The following is a 24,739-nucleotide window of genomic DNA, read 5'->3' as shown; positions in this document are numbered from 1 at the left end:
ACACACACACACACACACACACACACACACACACACACACACACACATTCTAAGTATGCATGATACATTGTAACCCAAAGACTTTGAATCCCTATCAAGCTTAAGTTCCTATACTTACCAACTGGAAATTAACAAAGCAGATATTCTAAATTCAGAACTGATTTTACAGAGCTGATATGGAGAAAATAACACAGCCCAGACCTACTTTCTCCAAGAGAAAACTCAATTAACTGACTTATGGGGCCCCCAGGTGGCTCAGGCGGTGAAGCATCCGACTTTGGCTCAGGTCATGATCTCACAGTCCTTGAGTTCCAGCCCTGCTTGGGGCTCTGTGCTGACAGCTCAGAGCCCGGAGCCTGCTTTGGATTCTGTGTCTCCCTCTCTCTCTGCCCCTCCTCTGCTCATGCTCTGTCTCTCTCTGTCTCAGAAATAAATAAACAAATTTAAATCAATAACCTGACTTATAATGAAGTGAACTCAAGAAGGACTCCCATGTTACAGCAGACATGTTGGGAAAAACTAGGAATTCATTGCCATTTCTTCATTCAACCAAAGTCATACTGGGAAAACACTTCTCTTTGTACTGGGAAGTTTCTTTAAAAAATAGATGTTGCCTTTCTCACGGAAAAATATCAACATATTCACCATGTTAGACCAAGGATAGTTTAAAATATTCTGACCAACATACCCCTTTGCGTCCTCACCTGTAACAGGGCAAGTGGCCGGTTTATCTCACACAGTTGCTGTGAAGTTTACATGAGATGATATGAGGTGTTCTGTGAACTGTGAACCTCTCTTTTTTTTTTAATTTAATTAAATTAATTTATTGGGGGGGGGGCAGAGAGAGAGGGAGAGAGAGAGAATCCCAAACAGGCTCTGCAAGGTCAGTGCAGAGCCCAATGCGGGGCTCGAACCCAAGAACCAGGAGATCGTGACCTGAGCCGAAACCAAGAGTCGGACGCCCAACCGACTGAGCCACCCAGGCGCCCCAACCGTGAGTCTCTTGTTATGAGTATGATGATTTCTATCAAGAGGGCGCGCACATCTGGTTCTGTATCGTGCAATGACATCTTCTAAAAGAATCCATGTCTGGTGCTGAAATCTCAAGCACCCCCTCCCGGCCCCACCAAACAGACCTAACTTGTTCATACGGGAGTTTGGTCCTGCCTTCCACCTGTAGATGCCACAGGGTGTGTGGTGAGAACGTACTCCATTGCTAGGCATACCTAGTGCCTTGTGCCCAGCCCCGGCCCCCGCCTAGAGGACAGGGTGTGCGCTCCCCCTCTGCTGTCTCCCTCTGTGCCTCTGTGGGCTGACTGGCAGGACAGAGGGAGAGTAACAGCCAGCCACCAAACACGTCCCTCCTCTTCAAAAGACAAAAAGAAAGCAAACAAATACATCATGTTACCACCGACAGGGATGAGGCAAAGTCTGGTACAATCTGGTTTGTTTCAGCTACGAGGAGGGCTAATGTACAGAAAAGGAGGTCACAACTGGCAAGCGGCCTGGGCAGCATTTGTGAATGAAGACATAATAAACCCCTTTGTAGGAAGATCCCCCCGCTACCACCACACCTGCAGACACCCCAGTCTCTCTGCACCCTCTCCCCGGCATGAAGAAGTCTCAGTAAATATGGATGGTGTGGGATTTTTATAAACATCGCCATCTATCTCAGTCTCGAAGCATGAGGCAAATACGGTTTCTCACTCCACTTTGGCCAAAGTCAATTGTCTTCATGTATTTTGCTCCTGCAGAAAGTCGGACACAGGGAGGTGAAGTGCCCACCTTGTCCATAATTCGGTCAGGTGCTTTGATGGGACCACAGCCCAGAGTTCTCTGCCCCCAGAGTGAAATCATCTTTATTCCCACAGTGAAATCATCAGGCCATCCCTTTTCTCATTAAAGCATTATTTATTTTAATGCTGAACTCACTGAGTAGGTGCAATAAAACACACAGTGAAAATTCATTTCTCCCCAGTGACACAACACTCAGTCAATAAATTGAACGATTTCATGCTTCACAAAAGCAAGATAATATCAGTAGTTAATATGGTTTATAAAGCACCTACATTTCACCTAGTTCCAGGTCACCAAAGAAGATATATGTACCATTTTTTAACTCTTTGTGGTTAAAAAATAAAAACAAAAACCAGGAGATATTTCAAGTTAGGCTCCAAATACCACATATTCAAATTCTGATACAAATCATGACTCAAAGCAAAAAAAGAAAAAAGTACAATTTAGAAAGTACTTCTCTACCTTGGACGGAATATTTTATTAACAAAAATTCATTGGCATTTGCCAAAAAAAAATCTTTACGAATGAAAAATCTTAAAGCCACCTACTTTAGGGGCTCCTGGGTGGCTCAGTCGGTTGAGCGTTCGACTTCGGCTCAGGTCATGATCTCGCGGCTCACGAGTTTGAGTCTCATGTCTCACTCTGTGCTGACAGCTCAGAGCCTGGAGCCTGCTTCAGATTCTTTGTCTCCCTCTCTCTTTGCCCTTCCCCTGCTCATGCTCTGTCTCTGTCTCTCTCTCAAAAATAAACATTTAAAAAAATATAATAAAAAGCCACCTACTTAAGAAAATTTGTTTACTCCAAAACAGTCCAGAGACTATTGTACAAAAATCAGGATATGGGTTTGGGTTATAAATTATTTATTAAGGTAAGTATCCAAAAAAAAGTTGGAATGAACCAACCATCAGAGATGCTAAGAATCGTCAGGTAGCTAAGCCAGATCATTACGTTCCCTTCCAACTGAGTGTTTCTAGAACTTGAGGTTATGCAGGCATCAATGGCTATCAATTTCCCCATTTTATCCTCTTGTAGCGGGGGAGGCATTAAGGGGTTCCAGCTAAACTAACAGTACTACAAGAATACAGTCATGTTAAAAACAGGCATACGAAAATAATATGGAAGGAAGTGCACTACAATATTACAATGATTATATTACGGTGATGGATTACTGGAAAGGATTTTCCTCTATTTCTTTAAACATTTTCTATAATGTATTACTTATTTTATCACAATAAACATTGAAATAAAAACTTTTATTAGTCTCTTGTTATGGCTGGTTTATATAAAATTATGAAAGGTATTTATTTATATTACACATTTGTGTAAGAGACGGAAAACGACACTTACTGACCGATTTCTCTGGGTTTTGTTTCCTGCTGTTGACCGCTGCTTTCGTACCATTTACTGTTGTTCTTCTAGCTACAGATAAGTGATAATCTCAGTGTATTCTTTGTGCAACACAATCCTCTCAACACCCCACTCCCCGCCCCCACCGCCATTTACCTATTTTCATTCAGAAATCATGGCTGGTAGCCATTTCTAGATAATCTCCGAAGTACCTCTCGGTCTACAAATCTTTACCTCCGGCATCTAACATTAGCACAAATTAGAGCAGATCTACTTCTTTCTCCCACCTCCTCCAATGCCAAGGTGTTGAGGAAAACTAACAGATAACAATATTTCACGTCACCAGCTACTTCAAAATCAGAACATAATTACTCCCACCCGTTCCCAATCTCTGACACAGTTGGATCCCGAACGATGTGACATCTCAGGGCTCATCTGGAAACGAGAATGATGTAGTTAAGGTCCAGGCTGATGCAAATCCCCACTGGAATTTTTGTGGATTATGCAGATTTTACTCTACTAACGAGACAGCCATTTCTGAAGTTTCAAAGAAAATATTTCTGAGGATACTTAACCAGTTAAAAATGATGAGAAACCGTGATTTGGGACCTTTGGGGCTTGTGGTACGTCTGGTATGGTAAGGTATTTTTCATCCAAGATGAAAAATATGCAGGAAATGACTCAGTAGAATCATTACATTGTTGTAACTGGTTACTAGGGAATATTTAACACATTGACATCATAAAGGCTTCTCACCACTATTAATTTAACATTAAATCACTGACCACAGAAAATGCAACTGAACATTCATTTATGGGTGAGTTTCTTCATTTAGCAAAACGAAGAGGACTGAATACAATCTCGAATATATTTTTTTTTATTTTTTTTCAACGTTTATTTATTTTTGGGACAGAGAGAGACAGAGCATGAACGGGCGAGGGGCAGAGAGAGAGGGAGACACAGAATCGGAAACAGGCTCCAGGCTCTGAGCCATCAGCCCAGAGCCCGACGCGGGGCTCGAACTCACGGACCGCGAGATCGTGACCTGGCTGAAGTCGGACGCCTAACCGACTGCGCCACCCAGGCGCCCCCAATCTCGAATATTTTAATGCCTATGTATTTACACTTTCGATGTTCACAAATTTAAATGGTTTGAAACTATCCCGAGCCCAATTAGGATGGGGTTTCTTCAGTTGTCTTGTGTCTCTGTATGCCTGACACCCAGCACATAGTAAATGCTTGATAATTATTTGTCGAATGAACGATGACCAGTTCATAGGAGTTTTTAATTACTTTTACTTCCCGTAAACTTGGAATTTTTGAGCACATGAATCAGACCTATAGTAAGTATCTCTGCGGTGCTTTGTAAGCCTAATCTCCACATTTGCCACTATTCTGATAATAGGTCTTACAAGTAGAGTCTAGAAAGTATTAGAGGCAGAAGAGAAGGTGTCAGAAACACAATTATAACCAGACTACTGCTCAGGCCCAAGAGCAACAGGAGAGCAGTTTCCTGAACCAGTACACGTCGGGCTTTGTTCTACATGCTAAGGATGCAATGGTGTACGAGGCATAAGCTTTGCGCCTTCAAGGAGTTTCTATCACAAAAGCGAGAGACAGACACATAGAGAACTTCAAATCGTGTTGAATACTACTGACAAAACACAAAGGCTTGTATCACCAAGTCAGATTCACCAGAATCCGAGATCTTACCTAGTATCAAACTTCCAAGGACAGAGATTCACAAGGCACAGGTAAAACATGGGGCAGTTCAGGATGGCAGCATCATCTGCGAGATGCTTTCTTTCTTGCCACATTAGGACTCACTCTGGTCCAGATCTAAAACATAAGGTCTCTAAGTGCTGTGGGTACTTGGAAGAAGAGCACCCCAGAGCAGGGGTGAGAGCAAGAACAAAGACCTTGAATAGAAGCATGTGGGACATAGTCGAAAACAGCAAGGAAGCCAGCATGTGACCAAGGACAATGGCAGGAAGTGACAGACCTGATCCCTTAGGGCCTTGTAAGCTGTGCTAAGAAAAGCACTTTGGACTTTTTTCCTAAGTGACTTGGGGACCTCAGAAGAGGGGTTCTGAGCAGAGGAGTGGAGCACTCTGACTGACCTAACCTTGTTAACATCATCCTTCCTGACTGTAGTGTGAAGAGTAGACAGCAGGGGACCAAGCGCGGGAGCAGAGAGTTCAAAGGCCACCATGGTTGTTCAGGGAGATTGGGACAGTGGCTTGGACCAAGGTGATGGGTATAGAAGTGGTAAGAAGGGGTCAGTGTATCATCTGAAGGCAGAATTTGTTGGTACAGTGTAAGGTGGATCTTTGTAAAGTCCAATTTCACGATCTCTGTTTTCTACCTTGTGAGTTTCGTCCAGCTGCATTTATTATAATTGCTAATATCCTTATCTTGTGCTTTCTATGCACCCTGATTTTTCTATGCTTCTTTTTTAGCTATTTTCCACATTCTTTGGACTGACTGAGACGCCCTTGAATTCGTTTATCCTCTTTATCAATTTGGAAGTGATACATTCAACTTCTATTCTTTTTGTAGTTACCTTTAATATTTAAACACACTTCCTTAATACAATCTAAAGTGTGTATTATATCATACATGCTATATGCTCAGTGTTCTAATTCTCACATTTAGCAAACCTCTTTTTCAAAGATTATTTAAGGATATCTCATTTAGATTTATTTTCATTTTCTCTGGATTATCACTGCTGCTTTCTGCTGAATGACTAATCAAATATCAGTGGAAGTCTGGGTTAAGAAGGCCAAGTGCACACACGCATGTAACTTCAGTCCCTCTCGAACTTCGTTAAAATTGCAGTAAAGGAATATATTTTTTAAACAGTCACAAACCTTAGACAGGTAGACTAGGAGAGCATACAACAGCAATAAAATTTTGGAAGCTGGAAAGCAGACGGACGAGTAACAATGACCTAACAGACCCAGAAAACTGAACTCCAGCAGTAGGCCAAGACTTCTCAAAGAGCGGAGTTAAGGCAGAAGATTTTGCTAGGAGAATCCTGGGCTCACCTCTCATCCCATGGACACAAATTGGTAACACCCACGTCAGTTGTATATAATCCAGCAAATGACTCAAACACTGGCAGCACAGATTCTCCACAGCTAAATGTAGAAAAAAGGCTACATCAAAGAAGGGAGGAAGGGAGAGAGATACAGCTGGGAGCCTAACAGACATGCAGGACTGTCCGAGACTGTCCAGGGGAGGGAGGGATGCTGGGGACACAGAGAGGGAAGAGGAGAAGACCCCACGCCAGGTACCCAGGCACAAGGGACTCACACAGGGAAGACAACCCCTCCCCCACCCCCACCCCCCACAATATCTGGCTTTGAAAGCCAGAGAGGCCTAACTTCGAAAGTTCTTACAATCAGAGGGGCTTAATACCTGGAACTTTAAAAATCAGCAGGCTTGGCTCTAGGAGAGCCAGAGGGCAAGAGGAAGCTGGGTCTCCCCCCTTAAGGAGACACCACAACAAACAGCCCCTCTGACATACACCACAGAAGCAGCAGTTTGAAAAACACAGGGGTACACGGGAGGGAGATTTTTTTTTTATTCCAGTACAGTCGACATACAATGTTATATTAGTTTCAGGTGTACAATATAGCGATTCAACAGTTCTATATATCACTCAGTGCTCATCATGATAAACGTACTCTTAATCTCCATTACCTATTTCACCCATTCCCCCCCCCCCCACCTCCTCTCTGGTAACCACCTCTTTGTTCTCTATAGTTAAGACTCTTTTTTGGTCTGTCTCTTTTCTTCTTTGTTCTTCTGTTTTGTTTCTTAAATTCCACATCAGAGTGAAATCATGTGGTATTTATTTGTATTTCTCCGATTGACCTATTTCACTTAGCATTATATTCTCTAGATACATCCATGTTGTTGCAAATGGCAAGATTACATTCTTTTTATGGCTGAGTAGTATTCCATTATATACATACCACAGCTTCTTTATCCATTCATCTATCGATGGACACTTGGGTTGTTGCCATAATTTGGCTATTGTTAAGTAATGCTGCAATAAACACAGGGGTGCATATGCCTTTTTGAATAAATGTTTTCATATTCTTTGGCTAAATACCCAGTAGTGGAATTAATGGATCATATGTTAGTTTTATTTTTAATTTTTTGAGGAACCTCCGTACTGTTCTCCCCTGTGATTGCACCAGCTTGCATTCCCACCAACAGTGAATGAGGGTTTCTTCTCCACATCCTCACCAAACTTGTTGTTTCTTTTGTTTTTGATTTTAGCTATTCTGACACGTGTGAGGTGATATCTCATTGTTGTTTGGATTTGCATGTCCTTGATAGTAATACAATAATCCAGTTTAAAAATGGGCAGCAGACATGAACAGACATCTTTCCAAAGAAGACATCCAGAAGGTCAACAGACACATCAAAGAAATGAAACTGGAATGTTCTCAAAATATCTGTTAAATCCATCTGCTCCAATGTGCCATTCAAAGTCACTGTCTCCTTATTGATTTCTGTTTGGATGATCTGTCCATTGATGTAAACAGGGCATTAAAGTCCCCTACTATTGTTGTATTACCATTGATTAGTTCCTTTCTGTTTGTTAGTAGCTGCTTTATGTATTTGGGTGCTTCCATGTTGGTGCGTAAATATTTACAATTGTTAGATCTTGTTGGATTGTCTCCTTTATGATTATATGATGCCCTTCTTTGTCCCTTGTTACAGTCTTTGTTTTAAAGTCGATTTTGTCCTTTATATAACTACTGCTACCCTGGCTTTCTTTTCACTTCCATTTGCGTGATAAATGTTTTTCCATCCCTTCCCTTTAAATCTGCAGGTGTCTTTAGGTCTGAAATGGGTCACTTGTAGACAGCATATAGATGAGTCATGTTTTTTTTACCCATTCCTTCACCCTATGTCTTTTGATTGGGACATTTAGTCCATTTACGTTCAAAGTAATTATTGATAGGTATGTATTTATTGCCATTTTGTTACTTGTTTTCCGGTTGTTTTTGTAGTTCGTCTCTGTTCCTTTCTTCTCTCATGGTTTGCTGGCTTTCTTTAGTGATATACTTAGATTTCTTTCTCTTTGTTTTTTGCATATCTATTACAGGTTTTTGATTTGTGGTTGCCATTAGTATTATATGTAGCAGTCTATATTAAGTTGACGGTCACTTAAGTTTGAACCCATTCTTCACTCTTCTCCCCCCACTCCACATTTTATGCATATGGTGTCATACCTTACATCTTTTATTTTGTGAATCGCTTGACTGATTTTTACAGATACATTTAATGTTACTGCTTTTGTGCTTCCTACCTTTCTTATTCCTACTTATGGTCTTTCCTTTCCACTCAAAAAGTCCCTTTTAAATTTCTTATCAGGCTGACTTAATGGACATGAATTTCTTTAACTTTTCTTGTCTGGGAAACTCCTAATCTCTTCTTCTATCCTGAATGAGAGCATTACTGAATAGAGTGTTCTTGGCTGCAGAATTTTTTTTCTTTCAGCACTTTGGATATATCATGACACTCCCTTCCAGCCTGCAAAGTTTCTGCTGAAAAATCAGCTAATAACCTTATGAGGTTTCCCCTGTATGTTACTGCATTCTTTTCTCTGGCTCCTTTTAAATTTTTATCTTGATCACTACTTTTTGCCATCTTAGTTACTATGTATTTTGGTATGGACATCTTTGGGGTCGACTTTGTTGGGGGTTCTCTGTGGTTCCTGGATCTGGATTTCTCTTTCCTTCTCTAGATTCAGGAAGTTTTCAGCTATTATTTCTTCAAATAAATTTTCTATTCCTTTTTCTCTCTCTCCTCCTTCTGGGATCCCTATAATGTCAATGTTACTACACTTGAGGTGTCACTGAGTTCACTTAGTCTATTTTCATTTTGCATTTGTCCTTCTCTCTCCTGTTCAGCTTGATTGCTGTCCATTACTCTGTCCTACAGGTCACAGACCCGTTCTTCTGTTTTCTCTAGTCTACTATCTATTCTCTCTTGTGGGTGTATTTTTCATTTCATTCATTGAGTTATTCGTCCCTGATTGGTTCTTTTTTATGTTTTCTATCTCTTCCTTGAGGGTCTCACTGAGGTCCTCCACTCTTTCTTCAAGTTCAGTGAGTATCGTTATGATTTTTATTTTATTTTTTAATTTTATTTTATTCAATTTGATTCGATTCGATTTTATTTTATTTATTTAGAGAGAGAGAGCATGCGCAAGCAGGGGAGGGGCAGAGAGAAGGAGAAAGAGAGAATCCCGAGCAGTGGGATTCACACACTAACAGTGTGGAGCCTGATGCAGGGCACAAAGTCATGACCTGAGCCAAAACCAAGAGTCAGATGCATAAGTGACTGAGCCACCCAGGCGCCCCCTGATTGGGCAAATCCTTTTAATATTGATTAAGATAATCATTGTTTATTGTGTTTGTTTGTTTGTGTGGTTCATGCTTTTTATGTCTTATCTAAGAAATGTTTGGCTAACCCAATATCACAGGGTTTTCTCTCTTCCTCTAGAAATGTATAGTTTTAGCTCATCTATTCAGGTCTATGATCCACTTCAAGTTAACCTCTGTATGGAGTAAAAAGAGCGACAAACTTTGTGTTCTTTCTATTCAGATACTCATTTGCTCCTGCACTATTTATTGAAGTGATCATCCTTTCTTCATGGAATTACTTTGGCACCTTTGTCAGAGATGTATGGTTCTATTTCTGGATCCTCTGGTTTGTCCCAATGGTCTATATGTCTTTCAGTCCACAAATATCACACTGTCATCATTACTGTAGTTTTGCAGTGAATCTTGCAATCAGGTAGTGAAAGTCCACCCACCCTTGCCCTACATTTTCAAAATTATTTTGTTTATTCTAGGTCCTTTGCTTTTCCATTCAAATTTCAGAATCAACTTATAAATGTCTTTAAAAAAAAAAAAAAGCCTGCTATGATTTTGAACACATACTGAATTCATCAAAGAACTGCCATCTTAACGATGTTGTTTTGCAATCCATGAACATGTGTATGTATCCTTTTAAATCTTAATTAATTTCTCTTTATAGTGTTTGCTGTTTTTAGTGTATAAGTCTTGCCTATATTTTGTTAGATGTATTGACTCTTCTATTCTAATGCTTTTTTAAATGGAGTTGTTTACTTGATTTCATTTTTTTTACCATTGATTTCTAATTATACAATTATGGGAATGCAAGCTGGTGTAGCCTCTCTGGAAAACAGTATGGAGCTTCCTAAAAAAATTAAAAATAGAACTACCCTGTGACCCAGCAATTGCACTACTAGGCATTTAGCCAAGGGATACAGGTGTGCTGTTTCGAAGGGACACATGCACCCCCATGTTTATAGCAGCACTATCGACAACAGCCAAAGTATGGAAAGAGCCCCAATGTCCATCGATGGATGAATGGATAAGGAAGAGGTGGTATATATATACAATGGAGTATTACTTGTCAATCAAAAAGAATGAAATCTTGCCATTTGCAACTACGTGGATGGAACTGGAGGGTATTAAGCTAAGTGAAATTAGTCAGAGAAAGACAAATATCATATGACTTCACTCATATGAGGACTTTAAGAGACAAAATAGATGAACATAAGGGAAGGGAAACAAAAATAATATAAAAAACAGGGAGGGGGATAAAACATAAGAGACTCTTAAATATGGAAAACAGAGAGAGGGTTACTGGAGGGGTTGTGGGAGGGGGAATGGGCTAAATGGGTAAGGGGCATTAAGGAATCTACTCCTGAAATCATTGTTGCACTATATGCTAACTAATTTGGATGTAAATTTAAAAAAATAAAATAAAATAAATAAAGAAGACATCTGGAAAAAAAAAGAAATACAATTCATTTTTCATGTTGACCATGTAGCCTAGGATCTGGCTAAATTCACACATTCTAGTGGCTTTTTGGTAATTCTCTTAGGATTTTCTCCATGAAAAATCATGTTGTCTGACATAGAAATAGTTTCACTTCTATTATTTTTATAATAATATTAAATATACTATATTAAATATTATAAAAATATATAAATATAGAAAATAATATAAATATAAAATAGTCTTTTACTATTTCTTCTTACCTTGTTGCACTAGCTAGGACTTCAAGTACAAGGATGAATAGGAGTGATAAACACAGGCATCCATGCCTTGTTCACGATTTTAGGTAGAAAACACTGAGTGTCATCTTAGCCTTGAGTTTTCACAGCTGCCCTTGGCCAGATTGACAAGTTTCCTTTTATTCTTAGTTTGCTGAGTATTGTTATCTTCAGTGGGTATTGAATTTTTTCAAATGCTTTTTATATATTTATTGAAATGATCATACGATTTATCGACTTTGTTCTCTTAATGTAGTAGATTACACTGATTCATGTTAAGCCAACCTTAAATTTCTGAGATAAACTCCACCTGCTCATGATGTATTATCCTTTATACGATATTGTTGAAATTGACTTGGTGAAATCATAGTAAGGACTTTTTACATCTATGTTAACAAGATCTGTAGTTTTCCTTTTTTTTTTGTAAAACAAACAATTGTCTGGTTTGAATATCACAGTAATACTAGCCTGGAAAGTGTTACCTCCCGTAATGTTTTCAGAAAGAATTTGGGGTAGAATTGGTACTATTTCTTCCATAAATGTTTGAAAAAAAATTCACTAGAGAAGCCATCTGAACTTCTAGTTTTCTTTATGGGAAAGTTTTTAATTATAAATTTAATTTTCATAACTGATAGGGGGCTACCCAAATTCTCCACTTTTTCTTGGGTCAGTGTTGGTCATTTGTGTCTCTTGGTGAGCATGTCAATTTCATCTAAGTTGCTGCATTTAGTGGCATAAAGCTGTCTCTTATTATCGTTTTCAAATGTCTGAAGGATAATGAAAAACCCTCCTCTAATCTAGATGTTGGTAATTTGTGTTGATTGTCTGAGCTACAAGTTTATCAGTTTTATTTGAAAAGACTAGTATTTTGCGTTCAGGGATTTTCTCTGTCCATTTTCTAGTTCACTGATTGCTGCTCTTCACAATTTTTCTCCTTCTCTATATATTGGGTTTATGTTGCTTTTCTTTTCCTAGCTTCCTGATGAGAATTTAGATCATTAATTTTAGGTCTTTTTACTTTTCCAATGTGAACATTTAGAGTTGTAAACTGGCCTCCAAGCACTACTTTCCCTGAATCCCACAACGTTTGACGTGTTGCATTTTCATCAACGTTCAGGGCAAAATGCTTTCTCGCTCCCCTCGTGATTTCTTCTTTGATTCATGAATCGTTTTAGAAGTATGTTGCTTCGTTTCAAATATTTGAGGACTTCCTAGTTATCTTATTCTCAATTGATCTCTGGCTTCATTCCATTTTTTAAATCAGAGAACATATCCTGTATGATTTCGATTTTTTAAAATGTACTGGGATTTGTTTTATGGTCCAGCACTTAATATATCCTATTGAACATTCCATGGACACTTGGAAAGAACATGTATTATGGGTGTAGTGTCCTATAAATATCAGTTAGGCCAGAGTGGTTAATGGTGGTGTTGAGATTATCTCCATCTTTGCTGATATTTTATGTAGTTGCTCTATCAATTACTTGAGAAGCTTGTTAAAATCTCCATCTATGGAACACAGACATTTATGATTTTTAATACCTTCCTGATGAATTGGCCTTTTGAAAAAATCACTGTACAGTGTAATAATCTTATCAACATAGGTGTTATTTTCCAAACATCTCGTAGTGTTCCCTTCTAATTACTTTAAATTCTCCACAATTCCACTTGAGTTTGAACTTTGAACGCATATACCTCTCCACGCCCTTCCCACTGGTATTGAGAGGCCACCATGCCCCCCCCACCCCCACCCCCGGCCCCAGCTCTCACACGGAAGAGCCTGGAAGGCTCTAACTCCATAGTAAAGGAAGAATGGTTTAATAACCTGTATGTCAATAAAATTTATATTAACCCTTCTTACCGCTGTTGGGTTTTGTGATATTCCAAGCGGGTAGAGATTATTTGGGGCAAGTTGCTAATTGTAGAATATGAAGTAGAGGGATCAATGCGGAGTGATTTTTAAATGATCTATTTCAAGGGGCGCCTGGGTGGCATAGTCGGTTAAGCGTCCGACTTCAGCCAGGTCACGATCTCGCGGTCCGTGAGTTCGAGCCCCGCGTCAGGCTCTGGGCTGATGGCTCAGAGCCTGGAGCCTGTTTCCGATTCTGTGTCTCCCTCTCTCTCTGCCCCTCCCCCATTCATGCTCTGTCTCTCTCTGTCCCAAAAATAAATAAACGTTGGAAAAAAAAATTTAAATGATCTATTTCAAGAGAGACATCAGCTCTCCTATCGCTCCTCAGGAAGTGAGGGGCTGAGAGTATGTATCTACACTGAAATTTAAGTAAATGGCAACTAGAGAACTGAACATAGATTTTGATGTGGGTTTTTGTTTTTGAGAGAGAGAGAGAGGAAGGGAGGGAGGGAGGGACAAGCAGGGGGGAGGGGAGAGTGAGAGGGAGAACCCCATGCAGGCTCCACGCCTAGCATGCAGCCTAATGCAGGGCTCGATCTGAAGACCATGAGATCATGACCTGAGCCAAAGTCAAGAGGCAGATGCTTAACCAACTGAGCCACCCAGGTGCCCTTCGATGTGTAGAATTTTAGAGCATTGTCACATGATTGTATTTTTTTATATTATTGCATTTTAAAGCAAATGAAGCAGATATAGTTTCATTTCTGAAACCATTACAGAGCATTTATCAATACAACATTCATCCTTATTCACCCACTATTTGGAGCTTTGTTTTTTTTTTGTTGTTGTTGTTTTTTTTAATGTATTTGATACCTACAAATATCTATGTGCTTTTTTTCCCCCCTCAGTTATTTGGGAAACTTCAAAAAGGGTAGTCACACCCAAAGCTTCTTAAGCATCTTGCTATAATTTAATCTGAACAAACTGTTGTGCACAAATACAGAAAAACATATGTAGGGCTTAGATAGCATATTGCTATAATTCTTAAGCTTCTTAAGCATCTTGCTGTAATTTAATCTGAACAAACTGTTGCGCACAAATACAGAAAAACACATGTAGGGCTTAGATCGCACAGTGATCCCTCTTGGTCCAACCGTTCGAAACGTGTAATTTTCAAAGGCTGTGTCAATGTACCTAAGCAAAGGACAAATACAAAAGAAAATGCTGGGGCCTGAGCATCTACTGTGATTAACTGTGAAACCCGCGGGGTCATTTCGGTAGAGAGCCACCTACAGAGCAAGCCAACCCAAATATACACTGAGTGCCCACCAGGGAACAGCTGATTCCTTGCAGCGATCAGAATGAATCCTCATAAAGACACTTGGCTATTGTTGCGTTCTTTTCGCAGATGCGGGACCAGGCTTTGAAAGAGGACGCTGCTCAGCCAAGGCCACACAGCTGTAAGTGGTAGCTCTGGGGTTTGCAAGTAGACTTCCTGACACTATTCGTGGTGTCTGTTCCACTTTGCTGGAAAAACTTACAGATCAAGAGTTGGCAAACTTTCCCTGGAAAGGGCCCGACAGTAAATATTTTAAGCTTTGCAAACCATATGGTCTCTGTCGCGAGGACTGAACCTCCACTCTTGCAGTGAGAAAACAGCCACAGACAATATGTAAATAAATGAGTTTAGCTGTGTCCCGATAAAACTTTATTTACAATAAGAGGAGGTGGGCTGGATTTGGCCCAGGGGTTGGGATTGGCGGACCCCCGCTACAGATTGAAACGTACAAACAAACCATCAAGGAATCAGGCTCTAAAGGTTCCGCTTTTCTATCTTTCCAGGGCCATTTTTCATTACCGCTGCGCTTACTCTACTGAATTGTACGCAATCATTACGATTTCACTGTAAATTCATCCTCCAGTCCCTCTCTGCTCCACAATGCCAACTTTCCTCTCCCTAGCACAGATTCTCACTTTGTCGGTAAACACTGTCAAGCAGCGATCAACACCTTATTTTTAAAAATGAGGACCCGGGGCGCCTGGGTGGCGCAGTCGGTTAAGCGTCCGACTTCATCCAGGTCACGATCTCGCGGTCCGGGAGTTCGAGCCCCGCGTCGGGCTCTGGGCTGATGGCTCAGAGCCTGGAGCCTGCTTCCGATTCTGTGTCTCCCTCTCTCTCTGCCCCTCGCCCGTTCATGCTCTGTCTCTCTCTGTCCCAAAAATAAATAAACGTTGAAAAAAAAATTTTAAAAAAATAATAAAAAAAATAAATAAAATAAATAAAAATAAAAATGAGGACCCCCTTGGGAAAAATAAGGTTTTTTTTTTTTTCCTCTGAGTAAAAATAGTTTCACCGGGTCCCCAAATGGAACACCAGCATAAAGGTTTTGTGCTTTACTGAATATTTTTAAATGCTAATGAAAAACTGGTACTGCCTTTTAGTTACCAAGATGCTAAGAGGTGGCTATCAGAGTTGCCTTCCTGATCTTCCGTCTCCACACACCCACAAAAGCAGTTCTGGAGAGGTTCTTCTCGTGGTGGGGGCCCAGGGAGCTTGGTTCCCCGCAGGCCCCCGCTTTGTTGGACTGAAAGCTGCGTGCGGAATTTAGAGCAGATCCTTTGCTGGAAAACCAAACAGGGCAGGAAGCTCTCTGGTCTTGGGCCACTCACCACTGCTTTACGGGATAACTCTCTCCAGGGACTCATCTACACTGTTACAAATAACCATTTTTTCAAATTCTTAGACTCTTCGGTCAATGTCAAGTTAGTTCTTATTATTGTGTTTACTACTTGCTCAGAAAGTTGGTTTTATTTCCCCCAAATAAATATAAATTTCTTCCAGTCTCTGTTTCCGCTTCTATCCCCTCTGAAGTGACATTATTCAGTATATTCCTTTCCAGTGCCAATATCCTCTCTGCACATAGTCAGTCCCCTGTGTCTGTCTGCTGGCCTTTCTTCAACTAAGTTTAAAGAGTATAAATAAGGGGCGTCTGGGTGGCGCAGTCGGTTAAGCGTCCGACTTCAGCCAGGTCACGATCTCACGGTCCGGGAGTTCGAGCCCCGCGTCGGGCTCTGGGCTGATGGCTCAGAGCCTGGAGCCTGCTTCCGATTCTGCGTGTGTGTCTCTCTGCCCCTGCCCGCTTGTGCGTGTGCACTCTCTCTCTCTCTCTCCGTCTCAAAAATAAATAAAGAAACATTAAAAAAAAAAAAAAGTGTATAAACAATATAAAGTGGGCTCCTCACTTGAGCCATCATGTTCCTCAGTCAAAGCCATTTGTTCCAGATCTGCTATTAATTTGTTCAGACCCTGTGGGCTGGCTGATCCGTAAAGCTGCCTGAATGTTTCCACCAAGCACCCTCATTAGTTTAGGACCCGCTTAGCTGCAGGGAAGGGTTTTTAGGCACCAGGAATGGACGAAGCAGGGAGCCCGCGGCACGCACCCTTGCCCCAGGTCTGCTTACCTCCGCGATCAGGTCATGGAGCTCTCCTTCGCTCGGGCAGCACCCTAGCGACCTGGTAATTGTTCCGATCTCTCTGCGGAAAAAGTGGTCAACAGTTTTAGAACATAAACTTTGGAAAGCAAGCGCTGTGTTTCTCTAAACAAGGTCAGGGCAGATGTAGCACCGGGGTCACTCAATTAAGTCCTACCTCGTGAGGACAGCAGATACTTTTCCGGGGGAAGGAAAAGGCAGACAGGTGAACCAAAGGGAGAAGAAAGAAGTGTTTGCGGGGATTAGCCCGAGCCCAAATCAGAAAGTTCTAGAAAATGAAAACAGGGGAGGGGGTAAGAAAAAGAAGTGTCAGGCACTCACTAGCTGATTTTAAGTTAATTAGCTGTTTCAAACCTCAGTTTCTGCATCTGTAAAATGGGGACAATAATATCTCCCTCAGAGGTTTGTGTTAAAGTCCACATTAGTGGCAAAATACTGAAAAGCGTGGCCCCTAGTGTCAGATTGTCAGGGTTCAGATCTGAGCTCTATCACGTGCTAGGCTGCACAGGTTAATCTCTGGGTGCAGAAGCCTACCTGGTGGCTAAAACCTAGCGACTTCGTGCAAATACTTAGAAAGGGGCGGGGAACACCCTAAGAGTAAAATAATACGAACTATCATAATATAAAGCATAGTTCTTGCTTTATATTATGCAAGATTTATTGAATGGCATACACTCAATAAATATTAGTTATGCCCCTGCCCTCCCCAGAATGACGTAATTCAATTCAGCAAATAACCTAAGAAAAGTATAAATTCTATTCGGTACTCCTTAGATGTGAAGAGAGGGGATTTAGAATAGATTATTAAAGATTTCCACTTAAAATTATTAAAATTAAAGATGTAATATTTGAATGTTAACTTAATTTCACAAATATGCACTTGAATAGAATTTTTAAATATTTATTTATTTATTTTGAGAAAGAGAGTGAGAGAGGGAGAGCATGAGCAAGGAGAGGGAAAGAAAGAGGCGGGGAGAGACAATCCCAAGCAGGCTCCGAGCTGTCAGCACAGAGCCTGATGTGGGGCTCAATCCCAGGACACTGGGATCATGACCTGAGCCCAAATCAAGAGTCAGACGCTTAACCAACTGAGCCACCTAGGCACCCCACTTGACTAGAATATTTTTTTTACCACTCTGGGTAATAATGATGGTGTTATACTTACTCCCTATTTTACTGAGAAAACATTTTATTTTTTTTTAAGTTTATTTATTTATTTTGAGAGAGAGGGAGGGAGGGAGAGAGGGAGGGGCAGAGAATCCCAAGCAGGCACCACTGTCAGTGCAGAGCCCCATGCGGTCATTAGATCATGACCTGAGCCAAAACCACGAGTTGGATGTTTAACTGAGTCCCCCAGGCGCCCTGTGAAAACATTTAAAAATGTTTTTTAAATGTTTTTATTTATTTTTGAGATGGAGAGAGACAGAGCATGAGCAGGGGAGGGGCAGAGAGAGAAGGAAACACAGAATCTGAAGCAGGCTTCAGGCTCTGAGCTGTCAGCACAGAGCCCGACGCGGGGCTCGAACTCACGAACCGTGAGATCGTGACCTGAGCTGAAGTCGGACGCTCAACTGACTGAGCCACCCTGAGAAAACAGTTTAAATTAGAATGTTTGGCTTCTTCACTTACAGAGGCTGCGGGATGAGCAGCGAGGGGAAAATCAAAAGTCTTTAACTGCGGAAGACGGGATTCTTAATTTTCATTTACTGATTTTCCTTTGTAACAAACACGGCCCACTATACACGCCACGTCTTCCTGTGGACTACGTTTCACACCCGCCAGAGGACCTCAGTCTGTACACTTCTGCATTGTTTCTCCCGCCCAGGTCCCTCGTGAAGGCAGGATCTGAACATGATGGTGTGCATAGAAACTGAAGCATTTTACAAGACTATACTTTCGAGAAGTCCCTAAAGATGTGCCGTGAATCTGGCTAACACCGAACTAGTAAACATATCGTTGTAACATCAGACTGGCTGCTGTATACATTAGACCAAAGAAAGGCAGGGACAAAAACATGATTTGGTAAGTATTCACAGATTTAGCCCTTCCATAACCTTCCGGGCCTTTTGCTATGTGCATCAGGAAACCGAAACTCCAGGGGCGCCTGGGTGGCTCAGTTGGTTGAGCATCTGACTTCAGCTCAGGTCATGATCTCGTGGTTTGTGAGTCCGAGCCCCGCGTCGGGCTCTGTGCTGACAGCTCAGAGCCTGAAGCCTGCTTCAGATTCTGTGTCTCCCTCTCTCTCTGCCCTTCCCCCACTTATGCTCTGTCTCTGAAATAAACATTAAAAAAAAAATTAAAAATACATAAATAAATAAAACATTAAAAAGAAAGTAAAGAAAGAAAAGGAAAGAAAACTGAAGAAACTCCAGAATCAGAGGGACCTGAAGAAAAGCTGGTTACCCTACACCACAGGCAGGGGTGGGGGTAGGGGGTGGAGAGGGGACCTGGAACCGCCTGCGGGCAGGCGTGTAGGACAGCGGCCCTTTCGTCCGTCTGGCTACTGAGCACTGCGCAGGTGGCTAGCCCAAACAAAAACAGGCTGTAAGTGTAAAACACAGATTTCAAAAACTGAGCACACACGCACAAAAAAATGTAAAATATCTCACCGATCATTTTTAAATTGACACATGTTGAAATGACAATATTTTAGACATATTGGGTTGACTAACAATTACTAAAATTAATTTCACCTGTTTCTCTTTTGCCTTTTGTTTCCTTGTGGCTACCAGAACGTTTTAAATGATCAGCCCAATACTCCCTATTTCTGGAGACGGCTAGGAAGAGCCGTCATCACGAGTCAGACGTTGAGAGGTGCACAGAAAGAGAGAGAGAATCACCTTGCGCCGTGTCAGCAAGGTAATTGTTCTCCCTCGTGCCTCTCTGAGAAGCGTTAACCAGGTGTTTGTTTGTTTTTTAATCTTTTCATTTATTGTTTGAGTCTGTCCGCAGAGAGCCTGAGCGGGGCTCGAACTCACGAACCGTGAGATCATGACCTGAGCCAAAATCAAGAGTCAGATGCTTAGCCGACTGAGCCCCCCCAGGTGCCCCTGAACCAGGTTGCAACGAGCCCTCGGTCGCTGCCAGCCCCCACGACACAGGAAGGGCTGACTATTAGGTGGCGGGCGGGGCGGCGTCCACCCCCAGACACGACGCACAGGAGGGCCTGAGCGGGAGGAAGGTGTGGGCCGGAGACACAGCTCTGGCAGCGAAGCCGTGGGCTCTGACGGGAGTGTGCTGGCAGGAAGACACCAGCCAGGGGTCCAGGAGGAACTCTCTAGAGGGCCTGCGCTGACCCAGCGGTACGAGGAAGAGGCCCGCGTTAGCCACGGAGGAGAGGAGCCAGAGGGGAGGCGCGAACTCCGCGGAGGGCCGCGTCCAGGGAGCTGAGGAAAGACATGGGGAAAGCGAGCCTCATCTCAGTGTCCCATGCTGCGGAGAGCATGGGTTTAGGGAAGGAAGGTCAGTTGTGATATTTGAGGAGGGAGGGCGGCGTCGAAATCAGACTGCACGGGGTCCAGGAGGATGGGTCCGGGGAGCGAAGGGGAGGAAGTGATGTCTGGGGAGGGGGGCAGAGGCGTGGGGCCTGGGAAGAGTCTGTAAGAAACGTAAGACCGGAGGGAGGTGGGCACTCACGAACGCGGATGGGCAGGGGCCGGCGCGGAGAGGGCTGGAGAGACCGGGGCTCGCGAGGGGGTGCTCCTGGGGAGGTGGGAGCACTCAGGGGGCACACGGCTGGCCCGGGGCCTGCCACCCACAGGCTCCGTGTCAGAAGGGCAGGTCCTTCCTTCCCGCCTGGAAAGGCCTTCTCTACCCCTCTGGCTCCCCTTTGAAGAACCGATCACCATGTCTCCTCCCCTGAGTGAAGCCAGCCAGGACGACCCACTTTGCCCACGGAAAACAGCTCGTCTGATGCCCTCCAGCCACACAGGCGCTACTTTTCTCCGGCCCTGAAGCACAGAGCCTGACTACGCTAAGGGGAAAGGGCAAAGCTTCTCGGGCCGATGAGTCAAGAACTCACCCCGAAGCCCTACAAACTGGCCCGCGAGCTGTGGGCGGCGGCGAATTCACTGCGCATCCGTGCTCCTTTGCTGCCGTCAACCAGTCAGACCTGCCGTTTCCTGTCCTGGGTTCTGGGCCCCTGAACCTTCCATGCTGCCTGCTCTATTAATCCCTAACCCTCAGCCACTCCCCGGTTTCCTTCCTCTGCTCCGGCAAAGCACTTCGGGAAGAAAAGACCTAACAAAAAGATCACGGGCCGCTGCAGATTCACGCCGTCCAACATCCAACGTCCCACATGCTGCGTAACCCCCTTGCTTTCGCTTCCTGCTGCTTCCCTAGCAAACTGCCCCCCAAACAGCCATTCTGAATCATCTCCGGCCTCACGCTCAAAACCACAGGTACGCCCAATCTCAGCGGAAGACCCCACAGGCCTGTCACCTGCGTCCCCCCCCATGCGAACCGGGCACGGCTGACCCGCCGACCACCCGCTCGGCCAGCCCAGGCCGCACAGCTACGCGCCGCAGCCTGGGTACAGGCAGCTCACGGCTCTGAAGGCGGCAGAGTCCAAGACCTGGTGAGAACCCTGCTCCCAGCTTGTGGATGACCACCTTTCTCCGTATCCTCCCATGGCCAACAGCGAGCGGGCTCTGGGTCTCCCTCTTCTTTCAAGGGCCCCAATCCATCGCGGGGACCCCACCCCCATGACCTCATCTAGACTTAATCACTTCCCAAAGGCCCACCACCTCCAAACACCATCACGTGGGGGTGGGGGGCAAGGCTCCATCATATGAATTCGGGAGGGACACATATCCGATGGTGGGCGCCCCCACGACAGGTCCGGCCCCTGTACCGCCTTCCAAGTGTGTACAAGCGTCCCCTCCTCTCCCTCTCAGCCTCCGAAGAACTAAAAGTGCCCTTCCTTAATAAAGCTCACCCCTCTCCATTTTCCTGAGTTCCAGGCTGGGCTCCTTTTTCTCCCCCCAGCAAGTATATACATTATTCAGTGCCCATCTCACTGTGCGTAGTCTTAACCCCCTCGGTCTCGGCTCTTTTTCTGGACACACTTGCCTCCCGCTCAACATCTTCATTCAGCCCTTCACTAGCGGCTTCCTCTTTTGCCCTGAGATATTCACGTAACTTCCCTCTCTTAAGACATTTCTAACAGGTGCCTTACCGCCTCCAACTACTCTCCCTCCGCTTCCTTTGCTAGCACAGCCCTTGTTCTAAGTCGCTCATCTTGGGGGCGCCCGGGTGGCTCAGTTGGTTAAGCATCTGACTCTGTTTTCGGCTCAGGTCGTGATCTCACGGTTTGTGAGTTGGAGCCCCGCGTCGGGCTCTGCACTGACAGCGTGGAGCCTGCTTGGGATTCTCTCTCCCTCCCTCCCTCCCTCCCTCCCTCCCTCCTTCCCTCCCTCTGCTTCTCCCTTGCTCTCCTGCACACTCTCTCTCTGTCTCTTTTAAAATATATAAATAAACCTTACAGTGAATAAATCACTCATCTTGTAACTGTCAGGACACCTCCCGCCATCCACTGTAGACCATCCACTGTAGCTCTTGGCCACATGCTCCGTCTGTCCTGTCTTAGCTTCTCCACCCCTCTCTTCCTCCCACGGTCCCTCAACTGCCCCCTGCCTGGACCCCTGGTTGCAGGATGACCTCACTGTTCAACGTGTTACAGGGGCCTAAGAGAAGAAACCCACCACTCGGATCTGGGCAGAGAGAAGCCTGCCACTTGGATCTGGACAGAGAAAGGCCCACGGCTCAATCCTGGACAGGAGAGGCCCGCCGCTCTGATCTGGCCAGAGAGAGGCCCACTGGTCATCACAGTACCGGCACCTGCAGGGAGAGAGGGACAGAAAGCCTGTGCAGGGCGGCAGCAGTGGGAGACTCGAGTGGCAGGCAAGGGGAACACAGGGTTAAGGCGGCTGCTCTGGAGAGGCACGCGCAGTTTCTGGCCAGAAGCTCGAATTCAGTGCAGCCGCCGGTCCCGCGGTCCCCACGGACGCCTTGACCCCTCGCGACAGTCCCATGGGGTGTGCGCCTTGTCCTCTCCATTTCACAGACCAGGAGACGATCCCGAGATGTTCAATAACTTACCAGGGCCACAAATAGCTGCGCATTCTAGCTGCCCCCCACCCCCCCCAGAGCAGGGGGCCGGGGCTGCGGGCCCAACCAGGGGGCAGGACAGCGACACAGGAGACTGACCGGCCTTCCGGCTGGGAGCCGTCACCTCCTCTGGGACTTGGAGAAGGAGACCCCGCGGCCCACTCCCTCCCCTCCACCACCTGCGGGCTACAAGGGGAGTGGTAACCGCGCACAGGGTTTCACCAGTGGGGCCGGCTGGGCTCTGTTGTCAACTGCTCTAAATCCTCTTACCCACTTCCTCCCCACGGCAGCCCTGCGAGGACGACCCACCAAAACCAGGCCACAGAAAGACTGGGTAACTTCCCCAGCACCCTGGGAAGTAGTGGCTGGGATCCCGACACACACAGGCTGGAATCCACACGCCTCAGCCTTGCACACCGCCACCTCTCATAAACCTGATCCAGTACGTCACGAGACGGAGGGAACTCGGGGACTGTGACAAGGCGCCTCCAAAGAAGAGTGGAGGTTCCATCCCACGGGAACCTTGAAGACAGATCCAGGGCGCCAAACAGACGACCCAAGGGACAGAGTTGGCCCTCAGATAAGTTTTTGCTCAGCGCAGTGTTGGTTCATAACATCCGTGTCTTCGGGAGTGCCCCAGACTGTGTCCCTCGCACATGCACATCACAGGCCTGGTCCCTTGGGAACCTGGGTCTATCACGCCTGGAAAATAGCAATTTTGTACGGTAGGGATTTACCTGCAAGAAGCGGGGGAATGAGCCAGTGACCTCTTAAAGTTTTCTCCCCAGGGGCTCTGATTCTAAGATTATACTTACACACACACACACACACACACACACACACACACACACACACGGGTGGCTTATGTAAGTGAATATTCTTGCTCTTAGAAGACACACTGGAGGATTTCAGGGGAAAGGCCACCGCGTCTACAGCTCACTCTCAAATAGTCCAGCAAAAGAAAATAATAAAATGTATAAATACGTAGATCGTGTAAATGTAGTGTGTGTGTACATCATAAAAGAGAGGGAACACAGGCAAAAGCAAATGCACCAGAATGTTAACAATTGGCGCATCTAGGGGGCCGTACACAAGAATTCCTTCCACGCGCCACTCTTACTGTTTGTCTAGACGTGTGAAATTTTTTAAATAAAAAGTGTTCGTGAAAGAAAATAATAACAAGAAGTGGGTGCCTGGCTGGCTCAGTCGGAGCATTCCACTCTTGATCTTGGGTCGTGAGTTCGAGCCCCACGTCGGGCATGGAGAGTAGTAAAAAGTAAACTTAAAAAGGAAACACAAGATAAGGACATTTCATTCTCAGGCAGGAAAACCAAAGTAGTAAGAAATAACAACAGAAATCCTGCCTCATATAAACTATCTGCAAAACAATTTACTTTTTTGTGTTATACTATATTTATCATGTTTGGCTTAAAAAGTTGATTATTGGGACGCCTGGGCGGCTCAGTCGGTTAAGGGTCCAACTCTTGATCTTGGCTCAGGTCACGATCTCACGTTCATGAGATCAAGCCCCATGTCAGGTTCTGTGCTGACAGCGCAGAGCCTGCTTGGGATTGTCTCTCTTTCTGCTCCTCCCCTGCTTGCGTTCTTTCCTCTCTCTCTCAAAATAAATAAATAATTTTTAAAAAAGTTGATCACTAATGATGCCTTAGTTTACAAGAAAATACATTAGTGACAACATTCTTCAATTTCACAACAAAATCAGTTACAATATTCTTAACTCAGTACTTTAGCATTTAAAATAAAAACCTGGGGGCGCCTGCCTGGCTCAGTTCATAGAGCATGTGACTCGTGATCTCAGGGTTGAGTTCAAGCCCCATGCTGGGTGTACAGATTACTTTAAAATGGAAAACCCGGGGCGCCTGGGTGGCGCAGTCGGTTAAGCGTCCGACTTCAGCCAGGTCACGATCTCGTGGTCTGCGAGTTTGAGCCCCGCGTCAGGCTCTGGGCTGATGGCTCAGAGCCTGAAGCCTGTTTCCGATTCTGTGTCTCCCTCTCTCTGCCCCTCCCC

General features: G+C 44.3%; 1 protein-coding gene and 1 long non-coding RNA gene across 2 annotated transcripts in view; one reads left to right on the top strand and one right to left on the bottom strand.

The window, feature by feature from the left end:
* Positions 1-24,739, bottom strand: part of DRC8 (dynein regulatory complex subunit 8) — a 133,334-nt gene that overhangs the window by 10,925 nt on the left and 97,670 nt on the right. The window contains exon 3 of the mRNA XM_040451867.1: positions 16,573-16,645. Within this exon, the coding sequence (XP_040307801.1) occupies positions 16,573-16,645 (73 nt within the window). The remainder of the gene's footprint in view (positions 1-16,572; positions 16,646-24,739) is intronic.
* Positions 3,748-24,183, top strand: LOC121015128 (uncharacterized). Its single transcript, XR_005783642.1, has 5 exons — positions 3,748-3,961; positions 14,519-14,570; positions 18,428-18,624; positions 19,335-19,461; positions 23,001-24,183. It is a non-coding gene; the product is annotated as an uncharacterized LOC121015128 (long non-coding RNA).

This window comes from Herpailurus yagouaroundi, unplaced genomic scaffold (assembly GCF_014898765.1).
Source record: "Herpailurus yagouaroundi ecotype Mexico unplaced genomic scaffold, PumYag 205, whole genome shotgun sequence".
In the NCBI taxonomy this organism is placed as follows: domain Eukaryota; kingdom Metazoa; phylum Chordata; class Mammalia; order Carnivora; family Felidae; genus Herpailurus; species Herpailurus yagouaroundi.
This window is presented reverse-complemented; position numbering and strand designations above follow the sequence as displayed.